This window comes from Halichoeres trimaculatus, unplaced genomic scaffold (genome assembly GCF_033239565.1).
Source record: "Halichoeres trimaculatus isolate MK-OKI-2021-1 unplaced genomic scaffold, fHalTri1.1 fHalTri1_scaffold_11, whole genome shotgun sequence".
NCBI classification, from domain to species: Eukaryota; Metazoa; Chordata; class Actinopteri; order Labriformes; family Labridae; genus Halichoeres; species Halichoeres trimaculatus.
The window spans coordinates 19,596,050-19,619,799 of NW_027437189.1; the positions used below are offsets into that span (position 1 = coordinate 19,596,050).

Genomic DNA, 23,750 nt, shown 5'->3' on the forward strand with positions numbered 1-23,750 from the left:
GTGTTGTTCTAGTCGAACATAGTAACATCCTCACAAACGACACCAGTTTTACACTTTCATGAAAAGGAACAGACTTATAAATAAGTGGATAAGAAACAGTTTGTTGGTTGCTTGTATTGGAAAAGTTGTATTAAGGAAATAATTGCGATCAGACTGCCACTATCAGCTTTAAAATTGATGATACTGGTATAGATTGTGTATACCTGCTTCTGTTTGAGTAAATGTATTCATGAAAACATCTGAGTGATAAATGCAGCTATGTACTTGTCACAGCGGTCATCTTAAAAGCAAAACATATTGATCTTATATTGTTACCCCCTCTTACCAACAAAAGTATGATTATATTTGATATTTGACTGTTTGGATATGAATGTACAAATAGAAAATTAAGAATATCTGTATAATATAAAAGCAGCAATTAGCTCAAAAGCAATTATTATTGTTACAAAAATGACCAAAACTCAATCACATAGGCATAAAAAAGATCTTGTAAAAATAAATTGTTCCATTTCATTATGTCTTTTGTCAGCAACATAAACATTGTGCTCTGTGTGATGACTGAATAAACCACATCTGCTGTCAGAAGTTAGTTTCATATTTCAAAAAAAAAAAGTGTTTCATGCCAATTATTCATCCTTTCTTCTAAGAGCAAAATGAATACATTCTGTCCTCATAGGTACAAAAACACTTTATTGTTATTATTAAAATCATTAAACACTCACAAAATACACATCATTCACTCACAGTATGTACAGAGACTCACAGTATTCACACTGGTGTTTATGATGGGTGAAGTATTTCTCTCCAGTCCTCAGGCAAAGTTCTGCCTGCTATAAAAACTTCTGCACATTTGAGTCATTTTTATTCCCTCCTATTTTCCTATTCGATCAGCACTTAATGCCAGAGAAGCTGAATTTAAAAAGTATCTTGAAAGGATTTGAAGTAGACCGTTTCAACTAGAGCCCGGCTTTATGCAGTGACTGGACTGGGTCCGCTGGGCTCGCTAACAGAGCCTCTGTGCTTATGTCCGGAATATTCTCCGATAAATGAACCGTCCTCATTGAATTCTCCTCCGCCGTCTGCGTAGTCGACCAGGCTGTCTCTGCTGACGCTGTCCCCTGCCGTGTCATCTCCATTCAGGGAACACAATCTGCTGCCCTTCAGTGGCTTCTCCTCGCTGTCACTGCCATCAACGAGAACAGAGAAGGATGGCTGGGGTCAGCAGCGCAGTGCATAAACAAACACATCGTATTAAACCAAGGCAGATGTTCTGATGCAACATACATGGCCTTAAGAGGCTGTCTTTGACACAACAAATATCACGAATAACCAAGAGCTACACACAGACACCAGCCTGCACCGAGCATATAGACTATTAAACCCTCGGCTGCACTAAAACACACACATACATGTAATACATCACTACAGGCAGCAGGCAGGGGAGGATGCAGCGGCTGCACAGCTAAAAAGGAAGCATGAGGGAGGCAGGGAGGGCTTGCTACAATCACTCCACTAATTGCTAATTGCCAAGGCTTCAGGACCAAAGGCAATTTCAAATCTCTTTAGAACCAGCGATGGAAATTGCCAGAGTGCAGTGAGAAAGAAGTCGGGTGGGAGGTATATGTGTGTGTGTATGTGTGTGTGTGTGTTTATGTGTGTGTATAAGTGTGGGGAAGGGGCTGAGATTGAGAAAGAGGGAGGGAAGAGGTGGGCCATATGCAATCCCAGACAAACAGCCTGTCATTCCTGGTATTCCCGAGGGGCCCACACGCAGGCTGAGGAGATTAGATGCCAATTTAAGGCTGGGCAAGTGGCCAACTCGCAGGTGTCTCGCTACAAGACGCAGGGTCACCTCAAAACACTGAGGATATTTTTCCTCCCTGTCCTCTTTTTCTAATTCCCCAAACCTTCCATGTTTGGTAACACCTTCCTCTCACTCTCTCCCTTTCTTCCTCCTTTGGTTTAGTATTCATAACACAAAACGTCTGTGTTCAGAGACGACGCTCTGCTGGCTGCTATATGATAGTGCCATTTGAGGCGTACTGTAGTTGACACCTGTGTCAAATAAAACAAGCTCGACATTTTGAGAAGCGTTTTAGCGCGCAGGCATGGCTCTAGCTAAGATTACAAATCAGGTCTCCTGCATGGGGATTTTTAATAACCAATCTTATCTGCACTATTTCATGAGGCCATTTACCATGCAAGCCACATAAGGTCCGCATTTCAACTCTTATCAAACCTTCTTTCTCTGACAACTCTAGAGCGCCGAAGATAAGTGGCTGTTATCTTAGAGCTGCCGCAGCCCACCCACAGTGACTTTGAATACGGTGATAAAATGGGGCTGAGTGCTTTGAGCCCCAGCTCTCGTTCGAAACGTTGGTCAAGATCCAGTTCAGTCTCAGCTGTAGCTGGAAAAAGGCTGTCCTCAAGCCTCACAAACAGGTGAGAGATGGAGGCACATCGCCGGGCAGAATGTAATTAAATCTGTCTTTCCATTGACCCATGCTGACTTGGTTTGGGGGCAGCATTGAATCTTTGGGAAGAAGGAAGGTTTTTTTCCCCACATTGCACCCGGAGTAGTATTTATCTTAGCTTGAGGATGTCTTGGAGAAACTTTTCCACATCTGCAGCCATCAAAAGAATTGCACATAAAACTGTGAAAGATGAGGAAAAAATAAGGAGAAACAAGGCAGCAGGTATATGCTGTTTATATATATATATAGTGCTTAAAAAAATTACAAGACCACCTGTCATAAAAACAATAAACCATCCAGGATCATTAAGTCTTTTATTTTAGATTCTTTCTTCCTAGTAGGGCTGGACAATTAATTGGATTTTAATTGTGATTTTAATTTTGCCATCTGACAATAATAAAAACAATATAATCGAAGAAAAACAGTTAATATGCCACACAGTGTAGATGTATGCAAGTTCCTGTGCTTCATAGCTCTTCTGTGTTCCATGTGCAGCCACAGCCAGCAAGTGTGTGACTTATGTGTATCAATAATACTGTATGTGCCACTTGCTGGTTCTTTAAAGTTGTGTTTAAATCAGTACTGAAGTTTTTTAATAAATGAATAATTGGGTATATTAACTGTGATTTCAATATCACTTAAAATAATCGGGATTCTTATTTTTACCATAATCGCCCAGCCCTACTTCCTAGTGTTTTTTATATTTCTATTACAAAATTTAAGCACACTCATAGTCTATGTGGAGTCAAACATTGATCAAAAATAATATAAACCACTAAAACAAAGTGTTCTGCTCAGGATGAAAGTGGATAATCAATTTAGCAATTAAAAAGAAAAAACAATAAATTTAAAAAACAGTGCTTTAATTTTTCTGACTTTTGTAAATATTTCATAATTATTAATCTGATAAAAAATAATAACATTTTATCACTGTCACTAAAATTATTTTACTGTTAAAAATGACATTTTAAAAAATAAGAGCTTCCTCATACTAGTGGGTTAAACATAACAGTAACATACAAAATAAATATAGAAATAAACTGTTAATTTACAGCAGCAGAGCCAAAGCCCTTGCACTGGATGGTGGTACGATACATTTTTAAGCACTGTATATATATTTTTTCTCATATACAAAGAAAAACAATCCAAAGAAAAAACAACAGCAAACAAGCTGAGGAAAAAATTGCATCACACAATTGGCTAAGAGTCTACCCAGCTTTGACAGCTGCTGTTGGAGCTGTGGACAGAGAGTTGTGGACAGAGGGCTGAGATGGCAGAGACCCGTCTCCAAAGAGAAATCATCTGAAGCATAATTACCACTTGTCGGCTCCCCAGACACGTGGCATACCAGTGGGTGGTCTATTGCCTTCAGAGATTCAAAGGGCACAAGAGAGCCCTGAATCCAGCTCTAAAGCCAGGAAAACAACATCATAGAGCGACTAAGGGCACTCTGGGGGGACAGTAGTCAGAACAGCCTCATGAAACCAAACATGAGAAGCATTCTAAACAGAGAGCTGCAGCCAAACATCTGCACAAGCTCGTATGAGCACAGCTTCATCTGTTTCAAAAGCTCTGATATAAATTTATTAGAAATAAAACCAGCATCATGATCACAGTATTTCTTAGGATATAATTGTTATTTACTAACATTGCCATTATAATACAATTACTGTCCACTCCAATTTAAAATGCATCTTTGTCATGTGTTAATGTAATCACACATGTAAAACAAACGCTTCTATAATAAACAGTTTAAAATAACAATAAGGAGGGGATTATGCTTCTAACCGATGTACAGCAATATTAATTTATGCAATGAACTCCACTTTCCCTCAGCATTAAACCTCACAGAAGCTATTCTTAAAGTCAGTTTGTAAACAAACAGCATCTGTGCAGCACTCACTGAGTCCCTGTATCGATTAACAACCCAATTATGTGTTCACGTAAATCTAGTCAAAGGGTCAGCACAGGACAGTAAACCAGCTTATTACATCCTTAAATGAATCTACAATCTATAAAATACTATGTAATCTGAAACAGGACAATGCATTCTTTCATGTTTAATAGAATTACAGCCTTGGCAAGAACCACAGGGCTGCAATTGGCAGCAACCACACAATGGTGAGTAATCATGTTCTGAATAATATGATGACGAGCAGAATCAAAGCAGACAGAAGAGGCTATTTTAGGTGATTTCTGTTGCGTGTGCACAAACCAACACGCCATTGCCATGCAGTTCCTGCAGTGCTGTCAAGCAAAATAGGATTCAGTCGATTTCCCTAAACTGTCACTGAGCAGCTAAACAATGCAAACAATGGAAATTCAACAGCTATTATGGAGTACAACAGCTGTCTGCTTCAGGCTTAAAGGCTCAGTTTTTTCGCCACCTGATTGCCATGCTTTGTTTACGCCTGCTACATTGAATGTAAGATGTTTTCCATCAGCAATTACTGTACGTCGAGAATCAATGTAGCCATCTGCAGAGGAAACTCTGTCTGCTGCAATTAAAAATGGAGAAAGTGTCAAAGACGTTCCTCAGACGTGATTTTAACCTGAATGAGCATTCACATTTCATCTTTCACTACCACCCAGTCTCCTCAAATCCATGTTTCTACATCAGAAGTGGCCCAAACATGACCCTAATAAGTACAGCAGGCCTCTGATCTAAGAGTTTGAATAATTAATGACATTACAGCTGTTGTCGTAGAATGTTTTTGTGGCAAAGTGCAGTCACAAATCGCTCTCCTCCATCCTGACATTCACTTCAAGCCCAGTGCATCTGCTGAAGTGCTGCTGCAGGTTTTATTTGTGTGTATTTATTACCCATGTTAGACATGTGACATGTCATCACTTTCAGATGCAGAGTGCAAGGGAATGCTGATGGAGTGCGAGCTGATGTGACCACACCTTAGACATCTTTAGCAAACTGTAGAATGAAAAAATATGTGTTATTTCTTTTCTTTTTTTTAAACTTTTGACAACTTGTTTTTAATGCAATTAAACTTCATTGCATATGACTTTGATGGAAGGGGAAACAAATTTAAGGGGTATGGAGGGATGACTATTCGGTGAAGCACCATAAGTGAGATGAAATTGCTACAAGAAAAAAACATCAAAGTGATGCAAACACAACCACACACACACAAACAAAAAAACAAAACAAAACACAAACCGTACAAATGTCTACACTACTAAGCCGACACACTCAGATTACAGTATGACACTAACGCACATAATGCAGACTAAAAGGAGCAAATCTCAAGCTTTTGTTAAACACTACTCTTATCAACACAGTGTGATTACCTAGCCCGTTAAATGATGAGTACACTGGCTGCTAGACTGATCCTGGAAATTCTCATGAACGCATGGTTTTCTTTTGGGATTGGAGAGAAAAATATTACAATGACAAAAGACAAATGAGTTTCTCAGCATGGAAATATCTCACATATGGTGGTTAGATTAATATTGCTACAATACGATGCATTTCAAAGAGACAAAAAGTGTTGTTTCCAAAGCAGACTTGTGCATTGCAGCATTTTCCTGCAGTGCTGAATTACACAGCTCACCTGTATTCACAAAAGGTGTCATCATTCATATCTTGTGACTCGACGTCAGGATGGAGGTCCTCTTTTGCTTTCACTGCAGGGAGGGAGAGGAGACAGGTTAGGCTTTTCAGCACTGTTGTTAAAAAGTAGCCCTTTCATCCATAGATGTAATTACATATTACTAGTACTGTTGGGACAAAAAAATCAAGAGTAATGCTTCAAATTCAAATAAATATAAAAGATCCTGTCTTTAACAGTTACCAAGGGAAATTACACAAACAGCTGCATCTGCTTTGTGCTAGATTTAATCAACTTCAGTGATTTTCTGTCAGACATTTCTTGGAGACTAGAGCAAAGGCAAACTCCACGCTAATGCTTTGTAGGGCTGCAGGAATAATTGATCTGAAGTTCTGAATCTCTGGAGTGTATGTAAGAGTTTAACTTCCAAAATTATAACTGAAAAGAGCGTGTAAACATTATATCAGGCCTGTACACTAGAAGCCTCTCTGCAGTATGTCTGCACAAAGTGCTACACATCAGCTCTTTGTGTAAATATGTTTTTAGAAATACCAGTCGCTTTCAAGAGAGACAAAAGAGGGGTTTCATGAAAAGAGCTGGTCGGGGAAAGGGGGAATCCAAAGAAGCTGATGAAATATTCAGTGCTTCATGTCAGAAGCTACTGCAGGCAAAGAAGTGGAGTGATGGGGAGACGACGGGAAAGCAGGTTGAAAGAAGGAAAAAAGGAAACCGAGCGAGGACACACTCTGCACTCGGCTCCATTGTGAGACTGAATTTGGCTCTGATACAAAACAGAGCAGAGGTGTCGAGCGAGAGCCAGAAAGGTCTGCACAGGTGAGGGGTGGAGAGGTGTGGAACAAAGCCAGATGGTTCCCAATCATCTGGCTTGACAGGGTACGTAATCAGAGGTATCAAGCAGGGGAACAAACTGGGCCAAGCAAATTATCACACATGCCAGTGAACCGACACGTGCTGCAAGCATCTCATGGAAAGTTGATTTGGGGTTAATGATTCTTTGAGTTTTATCAGGTTAGCATGCAGTTGTCCGACATGCAGGACTGTTGCATTCCAAAACAGCAATAGGGGTCAGGGTTGAGACCAATTGCAAATTTCCATTTTTCAGGATGTCGACCAAAATCACTCTGAAGTCAAATCAGAGCGTCATTCTGGAGAGATTTACAAATGTCTTCATACTTCTAATAACAAATCCGTGTGGTGTCTTCTAAATGCTCTAAATGTTTCACGAGTTGGACTTTGGTTTTCTTCCTGAAGAGAAAACAACAATTGGACCCAACCCTCCTCAAAGACTGACTGACCTTTTTCCATGGAGAACATGTCTTGCCGCTGGGGAGGCGGTGGCGTACCTGCATACTTGCCACCTTTGTTCCTCCGCAAAAAGCAGGCCATGAGGGCGATGAGGGTAAGGAGCGCCACCGCGCACATGGTCCCGATGAACCAGCCCTGGGTCGAGAACTCGCTCTGCTGCCCTCCCACACCTGAGAAGAAAAACAAAAGCAGCACAGAGACACAAAGCTCAAAGTTCCACTTTACATCTCAATGTATTTGAGCACGACAGTCCCCTCGAGCGCTCCCCAAACAACTTTTTATTTGACTGAAAGAGAAAAACATGATGGATTCTAGTTTGAGAGGATGTTTTCACGTCCTGTTTGACTCATATTCCCTTCAGCAAAAACACTCTGTGTCTTCAAAGAATATTAGACAACAACAACTAAAAAATACCCAAAGATGCAAGAATAATAAATGAACTCACACATTCACCACAATCAAAATCTATTTTCCAATGATGCTCTCTTGCTGCAGAATGACAAGCAAGAACTCAAATCTCAACACTCTATTGACTAAAACATAGTTTTCTAGTCTCACCTTTGACTCTTGTCTGGATAACTTCCTCGAAAATGCTAGAGTTATCGAGTAGCCCCTTGGCCATGAGGCGTACGGTGTACAGCGTCCCAGGTTTGAGCCCATCGATTACGTGGAAACTTTGAGAAGTGTTTACAGCCTCTGAAATCCGCCAGTTACCATCACCTACACAGCCAAGCACAGGAAGTGCACAAGCAGCAAGTGTGTAATAGCATTCATGCTATCAGTGAAGAAAATAGGATGAGTTTTGCCCAGTAGGAAATGGTTCTTAAGTTATTATAGTTATTTGTTGAACTATATTTACACAACTTCAAATAATTGTAATACATGTCAAGAAAATCTGGGAATTTCAGAGCTAGCCATGTCAACGTTAGGCTTATGATATATTTTTAGATGTTTATATGAAGCCTTCACAGTTGCCCCTAAACATGATGCCACCCCAAAATCATGTAAATATTTAGCAAGGCGGGAACAGGAAAAGTAGCTTACGGTTATTCATATAAGCCACATAAAGCTGCGAGTCCTGCTGTTCCTCTGTGGCAGTCCAGCTGATTTTGGCAAAGGTGTCACTCACATAGGAGCTTATGTTCAACAGGGCTGGAACTGATAAAGAGAGGAGGAAAATAGGAGGGGGAAAAATAAGGAGGAAAGGAAAAACACAGACAGTCACAGAGAAAAGCAGATAGAAGGCAGGAAAAGAGGATTAGCAGAGGCAAATAGGTTCCCCCACAGCTCGAGAACAGTGCAGCTTGCAGAAAACCCTTCAAGACGACAGTTCAAAAGGCAACGCTTGGCCCCAGACTTAATTGAGTGGAGCTGGATTTAGGCTCATAAAGGGTAGATATAGAGATCGTGGGCTGGAGTGACATCTAGTCTTCACTCTCTTTTAAACAAAGCTGGTATTTCTTGACGCCCCCCACCACGAGCTGATATCAGAATAGATTGAAAAGGCTTCACGTCTCAGATTCCATTGTTAGCTGAAAGGTGATGTAGGTGAAAATGAAATCACAGCGATATCACTGGATGAGCATGTGTAAGTGTGAGTTATATACCTAAAGGAGGATGAGTAGAACTGGCAGGGATAGAGCCAGGAAAGGAAAGAGAGCAGTTGTGGCCTGAAAGGAAAGAGAAGTCTCAGATGTTAGATTCCTGCTACAACACTGTCAGGTCTAATGCTGTATTCTGTGCGACAAGGCAGCTCTGCAGACTACATGAAGGCAGGATTGTTGGAGCAACTGGGAAAACCAGATTAATGGCGGTAACTGTGCGAGAACATGGCAAATGATAGTAAACAGACCTTAACTGTGGCAGGGATTTCTAAATAATGAATGTAAAGTGCATTTTCAAACTGCAGTTGTCACTTTCTGATAATGTATTTTCATATAGAAATAATCCGTGTTCCGAGGGCTCTTATTCAGGAATTAGTCCAGCTGTTTTCTTTTCTTTTTTTTTTTTCTACAAAAGACAACACAACACAACACAGAGAGACACACAACCTCTACTTCTACCACTACTGCTATGTTAGTGCTACAAGCAGCCATACGTACTGCTATGATCAGGGGCCACAGCTGGAGTCGGGGACAAATCTTCAGTGGGATAAAAAGAAAATGAAATACAGCAGAAGATTACAAAAATATGGAAAGCCAGCTTTAAGGTTTATAGACCAGGCACAAACACTCACACACATACACACACATGTGCATGTTCAGCCACAAGGACAACACACATACACACACACGCACGGGCTGGGCCTTTTCACTGACACATTGAAATGCAGGTGTGTGCCTGCACGAGTGATCTGTTTGTCAGTGGTTCTCTGGATTTGGTGACTGGTGAAGAGCCGCTCCACCAGTGGGTGGAGTGTTGATTGACAATGACACCCCACAGTGCAGCCCACAAACATGGAAGAAGCTCCTCCAAACTCAGGGAGTGACTCCAAGAATATGTGTCATCAGATAGTGACCACAAAATGTTTTTGCCTTTCCAAACTAAAGTTTCATGTGTTACGTTTCTGCAAGTCACGCAACATGAAGGACAGGGGTCACGGACAAGGAAACGAACAAAAAGAAAAATCTGCACCTTTATCAAACATAAATAAAGCCTTTGGGTTTCTAAAAGGTGGAGTGAAGGTATGAATCCCCACAACCACCCACTGAATCTACCAAAAGAGTAGACAAACTTAAATTAGGCTTTTAAACAAATAGTGGAGTCTGCTTGGTGGGGGGTTAACATTAAATGAAAGTTGTCCTAAGAAATTAAATAAACCCAGCTCGTGTACTAAAAATACTGTCCTCAAACACGCACAAACACGCACCCTCTCACAAACACTCAACTCACACAAACCAAAAGAAAACCAACTGAAGGTGTTGGCTCTTTGGTGTCACACACCAAAATGAGGGAAAGAGCCTCCTTTTAAAACCTACCCCCGCTGATTGAGCACCAGCTGTGTGCAGTGAGACCAGGTGAGCTGAGTGAGAGGCTCGTTAGGAGTGCTTGAGGTCCGAATCTACCTCCATACGTAACACCTCCCCCCAAAAAGACAACAAATCTAATATTTGTTGACTCAAACAAACCTCCAAATCCAAAACAAATTTTACCCTAGGGATCTATCATTTATATCATTTAACTGTACCCTATAAACACAAAGAGCTAGTGGACAATACACTAGATAACTTGTTTACATACATAACAAAAAACACTCTACTGATCTGAGTAGAGGAAATTTCTGGGGGAAAAAAAAAACGTAAAAACATTCAGTCAATTTCCACTCGTGAAAGACAGTCAGCAACTAGATTGTCTTTACCCCTTACATGTTGGATTTTCAGTGGAAACTCCTGCAAAACTAAACTCCATCGGAGTAACCTACGGTTAGTGGAGGCCGATCTCTGTAGGAACAACAAAGGGTTGTGGTCAGTGTAAACCACTAAAGGATCAGATGTCGATATGTAGATCTCAAAGTGTTCGACACTCAAAACCAAAGCTAATGCTTCTTTTTCAATGGTGGAGTAGTGCACCTGACTAGGACTTAGCTTCTTCGAGAAGAATGCCACAGGGTGCTCTACTCCATTGTCGTCTGCCTGGACAAGTACTGCCCCAACACCCACATCACTAGCATCTGTGTAAAGGACAAAAGGACGACCAAAATCAGTAGCTGCTAGTACAGGGGCTGTGGCCAAGAGTGCTTTTACTTTTTCGAATGCAATCTGGCATTCAGGGGTCCAATGGAAAGAGACTTTTGGGCTGGTCAAGTCTGTGAGGGGGGCTGCTACTTGAGAAAAATTTCTGCAGAAGGCCCTGTAATAGCCAGCCATCCCCAAAAACCGCTTGAGCTCCCTGCGGGTGGTAGGCACCGGGAACTTTGTGATGGCCTCTACCTTTGCAGCTAGAGGTAGCACCTTGCCCTGCCCCACCACTTTTCCCAAGTATTGAACAGTGGCTTTAGCAATTTCAGACTTTCCCAGGTTGACAGTAAGGTTAGCTGTTTTCAACCTTTCAAACACGGCCTGGATGTGCCTGAGATGGTCGGACCAGGAGTTGCTGAATACAACAACATCGTCAATGTAAGCCTCTGTGTTGTCAAGACCCCGCAACACCATATTCATTAGCCGCTGAAAAGTGGCACCAGCATTTCTTAAGCCGAACGGCATTCTCAGATATTGAAACAAACCATCTGGAATCACAAATGCCGATACTTCCTTGGCCCGTTTGGTTAAAGGAACTTGCCAATATCCCTTGAGCAAATCGAATTTGCTCACAAAAGTAGCTGACCCAATACGGTCCACACAGTCATCCACTCTCGGCAGTGGGTAAGAATCTGGCTTGGTTACGCTGTTAAGCTTGCGAAAGTCAGAACAGAACCTTGGGCTTGTTGTGTTTACTTTCGGTACCAAAATGCAGGGCGAACTCCATGAGCTATTGCTTGGCTCAGCTATACCATGCTTTAGCATGTACTCAACTTCCTGCCTGAGTAAAGTGCGTTTCTCTGGGTTAGTTCTGTATGCATGCTGTTTTATGGGTTTTGCATCGCCGACATCTATGTCGTGTTCCAAGACATTGGTCTCGGAGGGAACATCAGAAAAAATACACTGGAAGTCATTCAACAATGAGGCTACATCTGCCTTTTCTCTGGGGTCTAGATGAGACAAATAGCCATCAAGGTTTTTTAGAATGTCTGAGTTGCCGAGCTGCATCATTGGCACAGATTCTGTGCGATCTTCCTCAGGTAGTGTTTCGGAATTCACCACAACACACTGTGCTTGTTTACTTACCCCTTCTTGTTTGTCTGAACTGTAATATGGCTTAATCATGTTTACATGACACAATCTTTTTTTTCTCCTACGATCAGGTGTAGAGACAATGTAATTGAGGTTTCCAACCTTCTCTTCGATTGTGTAAGGTCCAGAAAAACGTGCTTCAAGGGGAGATCCCACGACAGGTAGTAAGATCAAAACCTGATCTCCTACATCAAAAGTTCGGGAACGAGCTTTTCGGTCATACCACGCTTTCATTTTTTCCTGGGTTTTCTTCAAGTTTTCACTAGCAATTTCGCAGGCCCTTCGCAACCTGTAGCGAAATGCACACACGTGATCTAAAAGGTTTGTTTCAGATCCTGACTCCTCCTCCAGGAGCTTCTCTTTTAGTAAAGACATGGGGCCACGAACGCTGTGTCCAAAGACAAGCTCATTTGGACTGAACCCCAATGACTCCTGCACTACTTCTCTAGCTGCAAATAGAACCAAAGGAACACCCTCATCCCAGTCACACTTAAACTCATGGCAGTATGCTCTGAGCATAGATTTCAAAGTTGAATGAAATCTCTCCAAAGCTCCTTGGCTTTCAGGGTGATATGCACTTGAAGGGCAGTGGGTGCTTCCCATCTGCTGAATCACCTGTTGAAAAAGCTTGGACATAAAATTTGTTCCTTGATCAGTTTGGACCACTTTTGGAATGCCAAACACTGAAAAGAATTTCACCAAAGCCTTTAGCACATACTTTGCTGTAATTTTTCTGAGCGGTACTGCCTCTGGAAACCGAGTGGACGCACACATGATCGTAAGTAGGAACTGATTTCCACTCTTGGTTTTGGGTAAGGGACCCACACAGTCCACCAGCACTCTGCTGAAGGGCTCATCAAAAGCAGGTATGGGCTGCAAAGGAGCAACTGGCACCCCTTGATTTGGTTTACCAGTAAATTGGCACACCTTACATGTTTTACAAAAGCTCCTCACATCAGTCTTCAAACCTGGCCAATAAAAATTCTGTAGAACTCTGTCATATGTTTTATTGACCCCTAGATGGCCAGCCATATTCCCAGCATGTGCCAGCCTGAGGATCTCCAACCGAAGTGGTTTCGGGACCACTATTTGAGATACTGAAGGTTTGGCATCTTCTAACAGGGCATGTGACTGCCACTTTCTCATTAATACCCCACCTTTCTTGTAGTACCCTACCAGAGCACCAGCACAATCTTCTTCAGAGTGAAGATTGACATAGCAGGGGGACAAAGACACATCTTTCTCCTGCTCAGCAATCAGCCGTTTATGGGACATCTTCGTTCCAAATTTTGAGAAGTTCTCCGCCTTCTCCACAGACTCTCCCACCTTTGGCTCTTTCAAAGGCAGGTTCAACTCAAGACTTCCCACAGAGTCTATCTCAGATGTGCTAGACCCAATGTGACTGACTAAAATCCCATCAGAGTGCTCACTTTTAACAGATGGAGAGTTATCATTTGGTGCACACACAAAAAACTCAGACAAATCAACCAAATGATCTCCGACATCTTCCGCACAAGATCCATCAGCTTGCTTTTTTGCCATAGCACGTGTAACAACACAAGACGAAAATACATGAGGGTGCAACTTGGCCAACCTATCATCTTCATCAATTCTGGGTACTTCTGTAACAATAGCATTTGGAACATGACCTGTGACTTTGTCTCCAGCCAAGTCATTTCCCAAAAGGAAGGTAATCCCTCCCACTGGCAGTCCATCCCTTAAGGCTACCTCAACAGTGCCACTGACTATCTCAGATTCCAACTTAATAACAAATAACGGTTCTTGAAACCAATTCATCTCCACACCCCTTATAAGAGCACTGTTGCCGCTCTTCATCTCATCAGTAAGAGGCAACACCCCTCTCAGCAAAATGGACTGTGATGCTGCAGTGTCTCGCAGTATTTTCACTGGTCGTTTGTGCTCATCTCCAAGCAAAGACACAAATCCATCAGACGTGAAAGGCCTGAACTCATCTGGCACTTTCTCACTCACAGTTTTTAAGTCAGGGGCTGACATTTCATCAATAAGGGGGCTTCCAACCAAAGTTACAGCTTTGGGCTTATCACCCCTTTTCTGTAACACTGGACAGTCACGAACAAAGTGGCCTTTTGCATGACAGTAGTGGCACTCAACCTGAGTTTTCGTAGTGTGCTTTCCAGCGGGTGTGAACACTGGTTTAGAGGATGGTGGTAGTTTGGTTTTACTGGAGAAAGTGCTTGGTGACTTTGGTGGGCTAGTGAATTTGTGGGTAAGTGCGAACTCATCAGCAAAAACAGCAGCTTTTTCCAGAGTTAAACTGCTTTGCTCATTGAGGTAAGTAGCAACTCTTTCATTAACACAACGCTTAAACTGTTCCAACAAAATAATATTTTTTAAATCATCCAGGTTTTTAACATCTTGTGACTTACACCAGCGTTCAAATAAGGTTTTTTGTTCTCTAGCAAACTCCACATGAGTTTGACCCTCTTCTTTTCTTAACTTCCGGAATTGCTGCCTATATGCTTCAGGCACCAATTCATATGCACGGAGTATGGCTTCTTTCACAGTTTTGTAATCAGAGCTTTGAGCAATGGACAAAGATGCATAAACACTTTGGGCTTTCCCCACCAACACACATTGAAGCAATAAGGGTCTGAACTCTTCTGGCCATTTTAAAGTGTTAGCAACTCTCTCAAAAAGTGTGAAATACTCATCCACCTCCCTTTCATTAAATGGGGGTACAAGTCTACTGTTTCGAGCTAAATCAAATTCTCTTGGAACACCATGTTGTAGAGATTTGATGCGGAGCTCTTCAAGCTCCAGCTCTCTCAAACGTATGGCCTGTTCTTTTTGTTTCTCTTCATATATCAATTTCATCCTCATTTGCTCCAACTTTATTTGCTCAAGCTTGAGTTTCATCTCCAAGTTCTTCCCTTCAGACTCAGTCGCAGGGTCAGTGCTAGGGAGATAAGTGTCAGTGTCATCTTCTTTTTCTGTCTTTTCATCCGGATCTTCAATGAGAATCTGCCCCTCCACCAACCCAATAACTACAGCATGTTTAACCACATCTTTTCTGCTCCCTGCTCCCACAGGAATGTTAAAGTGGTGAGCAATTTTGATAAGATCTGCCTTTCTACAGGTGTTGATAACCTCCCATGTTGGGTTTTCAACAAATGACTCCAACTTGAACTCCATGACTTGATGCAGATAATGTGTATCCTTCAATAAAAACTTCCCTACAGAAAAAGAGTGTTTCAATCCCGGACGAGCCCCCAATTGTTACGTTTCTGCAAGTCACGCAACATGAAGGACAGGGGTCACGGACAAGGAAACGAACAAAAAGAAAAATCTGCACCTTTATCAAACATAAATAAAGCCTTTGGGTTTCTAAAAGGTGGAGTGAAGGTATGAATCCCCACAACCACCCACTGAATCTACCAAAAGAGTAGACAAACTTAAATTAGGCTTTTAAACAAATAGTGGAGTCTGCTTGGTGGGGGGTTAACATTAAATGAAAGTTGTCCTAAGAAATTAAATAAACCCAGCTCGTGTACTAAAAATACTGTCCTCAAACACGCACAAACACGCACCCTCTCACAAACACTCAACTCACACAAACCAAAAGAAAACCAACTGAAGGTGTTGGCTCTTTGGTGTCACACACCAAAATGAGGGAAAGAGCCTCCTTTTAAAACCTACCCCCGCTGATTGAGCACCAGCTGTGTGCAGTGAGACCAGGTGAGCTGAGTGAGAGGCTCGTTAGGAGTGCTTGAGGTCCGAATCTACCTCCATACGTAACACATGACAAAAAAAATGGTCCTGAAACAGTGTTAATGGGCTTTCCAAAAGGGTTCTGAACATTTTCCAAACAGAGTGTACACTTACATTGTGTGGTGTGGTACTTACTTGTTTTTTTTATTTCATTTAATTATTATTATTTTTTAATTATCTAAATTATAAGATTTTATTGACCCTGTCTGCAGCAAGGTTAAAATAGTTTTGGATTTGTCATTATAGTTTAGTTTTAGTTAGTTTTGACATTTTTTTTCCATTACAGTTTAGTTTTAGTTAGTTTTAGAGCAGGCATTCTAGTTTTTATTTAGTTTTAATTTTTGCTACAAGGTTTAGTTTTAGTTTAGTTTAAGTTTTCTCATACCTTATTAACCAGGTGCAGGATTCAAAAAGGTCAGAGTAAATATTTGTCATACTGATTATTTTCCAGTCCAACATAGTGCTCACTGCTCAGTTAATGCTGATACTGAACTGTTGGCTGCTGCCTTGAACACAAGAAAATAATATCAACTTAATATAAAAATATAAACATAAATTATATAAAATAATGTTCACATGAATTAAATAAAAATAATAAAAAACATAAATTATATAAAACAAAATAATATGAGCTTAAATAATTAGAAACTTGGACTCTGTAACAATAAAGTCAGACTCACGTGCATGAAACTATCACAGATGCTCTAATTCATTGCTCTTCTACGTTTCGTCGCAGCACAGAGCACAGCCAGTCAGTGCAGTAAATAAGCACATCCCAGTACATCGCTGTGATGGTGCCGTACGGCACTGACAACTGCCGAAAACTGTCGTTGGGAAAATGTGTCGGCTTAATTTAAATCCTAAAGGCTATTGATATTGTCAAAAACTATAACTAAGGGAATTTTGTCTATCATTTTAGTTAGTTTCAGTTAGTTTTGTGAACACAAGATACAGTTTTAGTTTACTTGTCGTTTTTGTTTTCTTTTCTAGTTTTTATTAGTTTGAGTTAACTGCAATGTGTTTTAAATTTTAGTTTTCCTTTTTAGTTTCGTTTTAGCTAACTATTATAACCTTGGTCTGCAGTAGCTGATAGCTAAGCTTCTACCTCTACCTGCTTTCCTAATGAAAAAGTCAAGCTGGAATCTCCTGTGAGTAATACACTTAGTGTTGACAAGTTCCCATCATCCCTTTTATTCAACTCTGATTTTCTGAGGGGAGATATCTTTTTGTTAACTGATAAATGCTCCTAAGAGTGTAAAAGCTCATCAAAAGCTGCTGAAGCATAAGACAGTCAACATGAAGTGTTATGACGCCTCATTTTATCAATATTTTGACCAGGTATTTATCAAAATCTTATTATAAGTTTAATTAGAAGCACCTTTACACCTTTTTCATTTAAACTGCCAGAGAGGTTATTCACGTGTTTCAAGCCAACAGATAGTAACTCTAAGTTTACTACGGTCATAGTTTCTTGTAAAAGTTAAATGCAAAATGTTCTTCAGTGAAACAATTTATGCTCATTATGATTGGCATTCACTTCCTGTGACTGGCTGGAAACCTGTAAAGAGCATATCCCCCCTTTCTCCAACTGTAAGCTTGGATTGGCTTCATTCTCCTGTGACCCTCAAAAGATGACCACTACAATTTATAGCTTTTGTATAAGATTATGGGCATGTTGTCACTTCACTTTGTGTTTATTCTCAGGTGAAATTTTTCCACTGTTACACTGATTTGAATTTGCACTCACTGGAAAAATCATTTAAATACCTGTGGCACAGATATCATTGATTTTGTACATGTTGCCTGCAACACTTCTCACACTGTCTGGTATGAATATTGTATTCTCTCTGTTGCATTCCATTGTGTGAACTCACATTAAAAAATTAACACTGCTGTGCACCAGCACAGCCTGTTCTGCTCTGATTACTCAATCCAGAGCTGCAATGAAACTGAAGTCAGCCCTTGATAATTATGTTTCCAAATAAACTTTTTCAAACATTAAGTTCAAACTATTAGCAAACGCATTGGAGATAACGAGTTGGGTGTTCAAATGTTGTGTCAGGGAGCAAATGATTTATTCTCAGGGGGAGCTGGTTATTTCTGTGTGACTCTGTGCTTTTCTGTCATGTTTGCAGTCCGCTTTATCTTTGCTCCTTTGTTATCTCATGAGACCTGATGCAGAAGAATAGATATTCTTTTGTCGTCTGCACAGTCTTCTGCCATGGCTGTTAGCTTTTCTCTCTCAGCCTTTCCTGCTTCTCTTTCTTACTGATGTTTTATCCATTCTGCCTTTCAAACTCTTATTTCGTCTCTTCTCCTCTTATTACAAACCTTTTAAACAAAGACATTTGGACACACACATACTAATAGCTGTATTTTCTTGATCCAGTATTAGTTTGTAAATTTTCAACACTATTTTTGAGCCAGTAAACTCTTAGCTCTCATAACTAATGTCAATTTAAACATTAAAGCTCATTTAGACACAGTGGTGTACACCAAACTCTTTTTTTTCCCTGTCACTCTATCACTCCTTATCAACGTCTCCCGACCCACTGTGCCCCTGCTCTGTGCTATTGGCATCCATAAATTTACTCTGCCGCATTGTGACTAACGTGCCCTGAGGACAGTGTTCAGAAAAGGAACCACTTTATCTCCCAACGGAGCCTCGTCTCAAACAAATTTACAAACAATGCAACTAATGGCTCTCGGGCTGGGCATTCACCTACAAGAGGCAGGGCCCCTCACAGCAAAGGTTGAAAAAAACACAGAGGGTTGAACTATTTTGATGAACATAGTCAAAAAGAGTGGTCACATACTATGTATCTCATGCATTTTCTTCTTTGAAGTAACGTAAGACAAAGAGTTTCAGGAACTTCAGCACATCCTCAGTTCCTCTCCAGTAAGGAAGAAATGTGCCAGGACAGAGTTGATGTGTGGCGCAAAAGGCTGAATTAAAATTTCTTTGTTTCATCAAATCACCAGAGTGAGTGTTTTATAAACAGCTCTCAATAAACACATAGAAACTGCATCCCTATTCATTATGTAAAATACAATTTAAAGCCACTCTATTATTGTTGAACTTTTTTTGGCTTTGGCACCCCCTGGTGGTAAATACAGAGGCTGACATGGACACATTTAGTGGACTGCATCAATTTAACCAGTCTTAACTTGTTTTTCTCCTCCAAAAAATCCAACGTAAGTGTTGAGGATATCATGCTACGCTAAATGATGCTGTAATCATGTATATTTGTACATGCAGCAGTTCAATCTCTTGATGTTATGAGGAGGAAGGGTTTGCGTTTATCGACCACGCTTCAACTCTCTTTACTGTCTTTAAAACTAAAGTGTGTCAGATGTTTATTCAGCAGTTATTAACATTTTCTCTTGGATCATCTGAATTTCCAGATTTTAACACGCGTACCCAGATACCTGTAAATTAATAAGACTCTTTCTACATCTTCACTGTGGCTGCTCTGGTACCATATATGATTTAGGTATCTAAAAAAAAAAATGATTTCATTGTTATTATTCTACAAGATTCAGTGAACAACACGGTGGAAAACAGGGTCAAAAACTCTGCGGCAGAGGTTTGGTCCTCTGAACTTATCAGCTCATTAATTCTCCCGGCGAGTCTGGCTCTGCGGCTGTAATGGATGACATCCTGAACAACAACCTGATGAACACTCAAGGTCATTAAAGAGTTGTGCGACAGAACATCACTATGATTTATCAGCTCTATTGGAGCTCTAAAGAGACCATACAGAGCGACTGACTGACTGCAGAGAGCTGAACCCTGGGTCAGTGCATAAATAATACGGAGTTAAGCAGTATATTATATGACTGTATGTAATGAGTCTATTTATTTGGGATAATCAGAATAAATATGAAAGTGTCAGGCTATTTATCTCTGAATCGCCTCTCAGATCCTGCCCTGACCTCTGACTCAACTGAGAAACTTGAGGAATTTTCCAATAGATCAGAAATATAGAAACTTTTTAAAGCTTACACAGAAGCCAAAGATGAAAACACCTGAATTCTCTACTTCAAAATACAAGCGGCTGCAATGTTTTTTTTTTATATATCTGCCCCAGACTTTTCAGGTTTGAAAAGAAATCCACCATCTGATATTTTGGTGTAGTCTATCATTTCAAATGTGTCTTTAGATATTTTTTGGAAAGCAACGGTGCCTCTGAAGAGACTGAATTTCTGTGATGTTTTGAGGCATCCAGAGGAAATATCAACATCCTGCACAGTGAAGATCTCGTTGGTTTGATTCAAACCCTTCGTTTTAAGGAATCATACTGTAGAAATCACCAAAAAAGCTGTTCTCAAATTACCATCCCTTTGAAACAAAGCTTTATTCTGGAGAGGCTCTGGTCGGAGTTCTTGAAAGAAAACAAAGCGCTGCAGTTAAAATACATCTGAATGCATTGTTAGAATGTGATCTCCACAATGCTTCCCTCTTATTTAAAGGTGTTTGTTCGCACCTACCTGGAAGGAAAGTATTGATTTCACAGTTACAGTTAAGGAAGTGACACCTTCTTTACTTGTTGCACAGGGAAGTTGTGTTGATAGCAAACACACACTTGTCACTTTTTTGCCTCAATTAGTCGATGTTTTCAGATTGGCTGAGATTTTTTTTCAGCTATGCAGAAGACACAGGACTTCACATTTCAGCAGAGCCAGCTGAACAAAGCCCAAAGCTCACTTGCTTTCTGCCTTTCTGCTAGAAAGAACGAGATGAGTCAAATCTGTCCACGGCTCCAAGAAATAAAAAAAAAGTTATTTCCCTCTACTCGGCATCAAGGCCAGAGAGCTGCACTATCCAAGAATCTTTGCTTCAGGATCAACTCAGAAGCCTCATTTAAAGCCCACATCTTTCGAATTTGATCTTAACTTTAAATTGAACATCTGTTGAGTGGCCAAAATAGCATCCTTTCATCTAATCAAGTTTAGATGAAGTCCAACATCTCAGACAATGTGAGAAAAGCTGCCAGGACTCTGCGCTCTTAAGCTATCAAGCTGCCACAAAGCTTATTCATTCTTTCATCTCAAGCAGGCTATAAATGGTATTTAGGGGAAGAAAATTATTAATAATTTGTTGCTAGACTTCAAAACAAAACTATTAAGAGGAAGCACTGCACTTAAGCTTTACAGGGGCTACACTGGCTCTATGTATCTTTAAGAAATTATTATATAAAAGTGTTTTGACTTGGATACCAGCTCTGAATGGCTCAAGACCAAAATGCTTTGAGGAATAAAAATCCAGTGAGGCAACAGTATGTAACAGAAAATCGTACAAAGATCAAAATCTTTGCCTCAAATGATGAAAAGTAACAATTTCTTTCAGCGTTGAATGGTCTCCAAAATCCCTCACCCTACTAGAGGCAAGATTCAGTGAAAACAGTTTCAGATTAGATATTTGTACACGGTAATAAAGTGCATTTATACAGAGTCAGATTAATAAAAAAAATGTTTCAAAGCTACGATGACATAACTAGATTTTACCATCATCAGTTTGTTTGTCTCTGTTTTGACAGATTGTCCTCAGGCTTGTGAAGGACATAATAAAGCTGTTTTTAAAGGCTGATTTAAAGGTGTTTTTTAATAACTCACAACTATCAACGTCTCTATCATTCATAAGTGTTATCACATTGCAAAAATATTGAGCACTGGAAGAGTTTTCTTACTCAAACTGTATGATTTCTATCATGGCGTACTACCAGGGCAGGTACATCGATTTCCTCTACTCACGTGCTTGTTTAATGGTGCTGCTCTCCTGGGCTACCGGTGGTCCACAACCTGCTCGAGTGCACGCACTGAGGTGGAAACGGTAAAGGCTGCCATCCTCTAAACCCTGGAGCTGCCACTGTGAGGTGTCAGCCTCAGTGATGTTTATCTCCTGGGAATCAACCACCTCCAGTGTGGTCTCATTAACTATGGAGGAAGGAGAAAGATGTCAGGTCAGTTCGGGGGGCATGAGTGAGACACAGGAAAAGTCATCACTGTTGGCTCATGTTGTATGTTAATGGAACACAGCTGTAATGAGGGTCAATGGCTAAGGGAGGGAGAAGATGAAGGGATGTCATGCTAGCTCATGCAGAAAGTGAGCGGAGCAGATACAAGTCGTGACAGGTGAGCTGAGGAGGAATACATTACAGAGAGAGGCAGGAGGAGATGAAAGGAGGAGATAGAGAGCTCAAGGGGAGGGAGAGGAGGGAGAGTGTAAACAAGAAGCAACGGATGAAAAGAGGAGGAGGAGAGGAAAGGAAGAAGAAGAAACTGAGGAGGAGGTATGATGAAGAAAAAGGTGAGAAACAGATGAAAAGAGAAGAAATTGCAGAAACAGGTGGGAAAGCAGAAGGAACACAAAGAGACAAAAGAAAAAAAACATAAGGCAGGAGCAGTAGTGGGAAATCGGAGGAGTCGCAATCACAAGCAGCATAATGGATCATCAAACTTGCATAATAGATCAAAGTACAGTATGTGTGCAGACTGTAGAAACATACCCCCCACACACACTGATTGGGTCCTGTCATTGCTGTGCCAATGTTAAAAACGCAGGTAGGAACTGAGTGTGTGCCAAGCCTGCTACGCCTCTCTGGCAAATTGACATTTGCTGCACAAAAAGCTGCAAATATCACATATTTCTGAACATCAATAGATTCTACTATGACTAATTACACAGCTCTTTCATAGCTGAGCTGCACGATCAGTCTGTGCTTATAGTACTGCACTTATTATATTCACAGAATTAACAGAAATTTCAAATATCCTTGAATATCATGGTGAATCAGTTCAGTCAGAAGTCTCCAACACCCACAGCCTGCATTGTGTGGGAATATCTGTGCAAAGCCTGACATCTGATATGGGAAAGGCAAAAAGGAAAGGGGGACTGAGTGTATTGAAGAGCCGGCCAGACTCTGTGGGTGCTGGTGGAGGCGGCAAAGGGCTGTCTCTGCCTTCACATTTTACACAAAAGATTTCAGAAATGTCAGCCAACGACAGTGTAGGCTTTGAAAACAGAGGAAGCGTAATGAAAGCCCCTCACTCACTTGTTCGCCTAACAGTTCTCGAGCATAAAGGCGGGGCGTTCTCTCTCCCTCTCTTTTATTGTAAGAGGAAATTCTTCTGAGAGATGAACGCGAAAAGAAATTCATACAAGAGGTACCAACTGCACTGGCGTAAATGATCCTCTTTGAGAAGAACCTGTAGTCCAGGAGGATAGCAGATAAGAGGCACTAAGGAAACTGTCAAACCACAATCTTAAGTAGCCTGCACAATTGGGCTGCTACAGAGTATTGTGCTGAGTTTGGTGTCAAACAGTGCAACCTAGTGTCTAGCATGATAACACAGAATGTAGAGGGAAGGGAGGAAGATAGTGTTTGAACTATGTTCAGGTTTATCAACAAATGTAGAACCTGAATCTGCCTCTTTTCCCCCTTTCCTTAAGCTTTACAGCCACAATCCTTAACCAACTTTGCACACAATGCCTCCCATTACAAAAACAGTGTTAGAGCAACTTTATCATTAACAAGTCTTTCATGGAGCCAAAGGTCCAAACTGTTGAATCAGTGAGCATTTTTTCATGGTATGTACTTACGACGATGGTACCGCAGGAAGTAACCAGTGAGGATGCCATTTGCTTCCAGCGGTGGACCCCACACCAACCTAATGGAGTCTGCCTGAGCGTTGGAGGCGGTCAGGATGGGCACCTGCTGAGGAACTTTGAAAAGAAAAATACTGTCACAAGTTTTGTAAATCCATAATTTGTTTGCAGCTTATTGTTTTGATTTATCCAAATAATG

The 23,750-nt window shown here is 40.9% G+C and overlaps 1 protein-coding gene across 9 annotated transcripts in view; it reads right to left on the bottom strand.

Moving 5' to 3' along the window:
• Positions 1-698: 698 nt before the first annotated feature.
• Positions 699-23,750, bottom strand: part of chl1a (cell adhesion molecule L1-like a) — a 77,854-nt gene continuing 54,802 nt past the window's right edge. For 2 of the 9 annotated variants that reach the window (XM_074680550.1, XM_074680549.1), the window contains exons 22-30: positions 23,546-23,668; positions 21,697-21,879; positions 9,466-9,504; positions 8,971-9,033; positions 8,408-8,521; positions 7,922-8,083; positions 7,354-7,533; positions 6,041-6,113; positions 699-1,183 (exon numbers count right to left, since the gene is read on the bottom strand). In XM_074680550.1, coding sequence (XP_074536651.1) covers positions 970-1,183; positions 6,041-6,113; positions 7,354-7,533; positions 7,922-8,083; positions 8,408-8,521; positions 8,971-9,033; positions 9,466-9,504; positions 21,697-21,879; positions 23,546-23,668 — 1,151 coding nt within the window. In that variant the 3' untranslated portion in view covers positions 699-969. Of the gene's footprint in view, positions 1,184-5,777; positions 5,848-6,040; positions 6,114-7,353; positions 7,534-7,921; positions 8,084-8,407; positions 8,522-8,970; positions 9,034-9,465; positions 9,505-21,696; positions 21,880-23,545; positions 23,669-23,750 lie in introns of all 9 variants that reach the window. The other 7 variants (XM_074680556.1, XM_074680555.1, XM_074680551.1 and 4 more) reach the window with 7 other exon arrangements.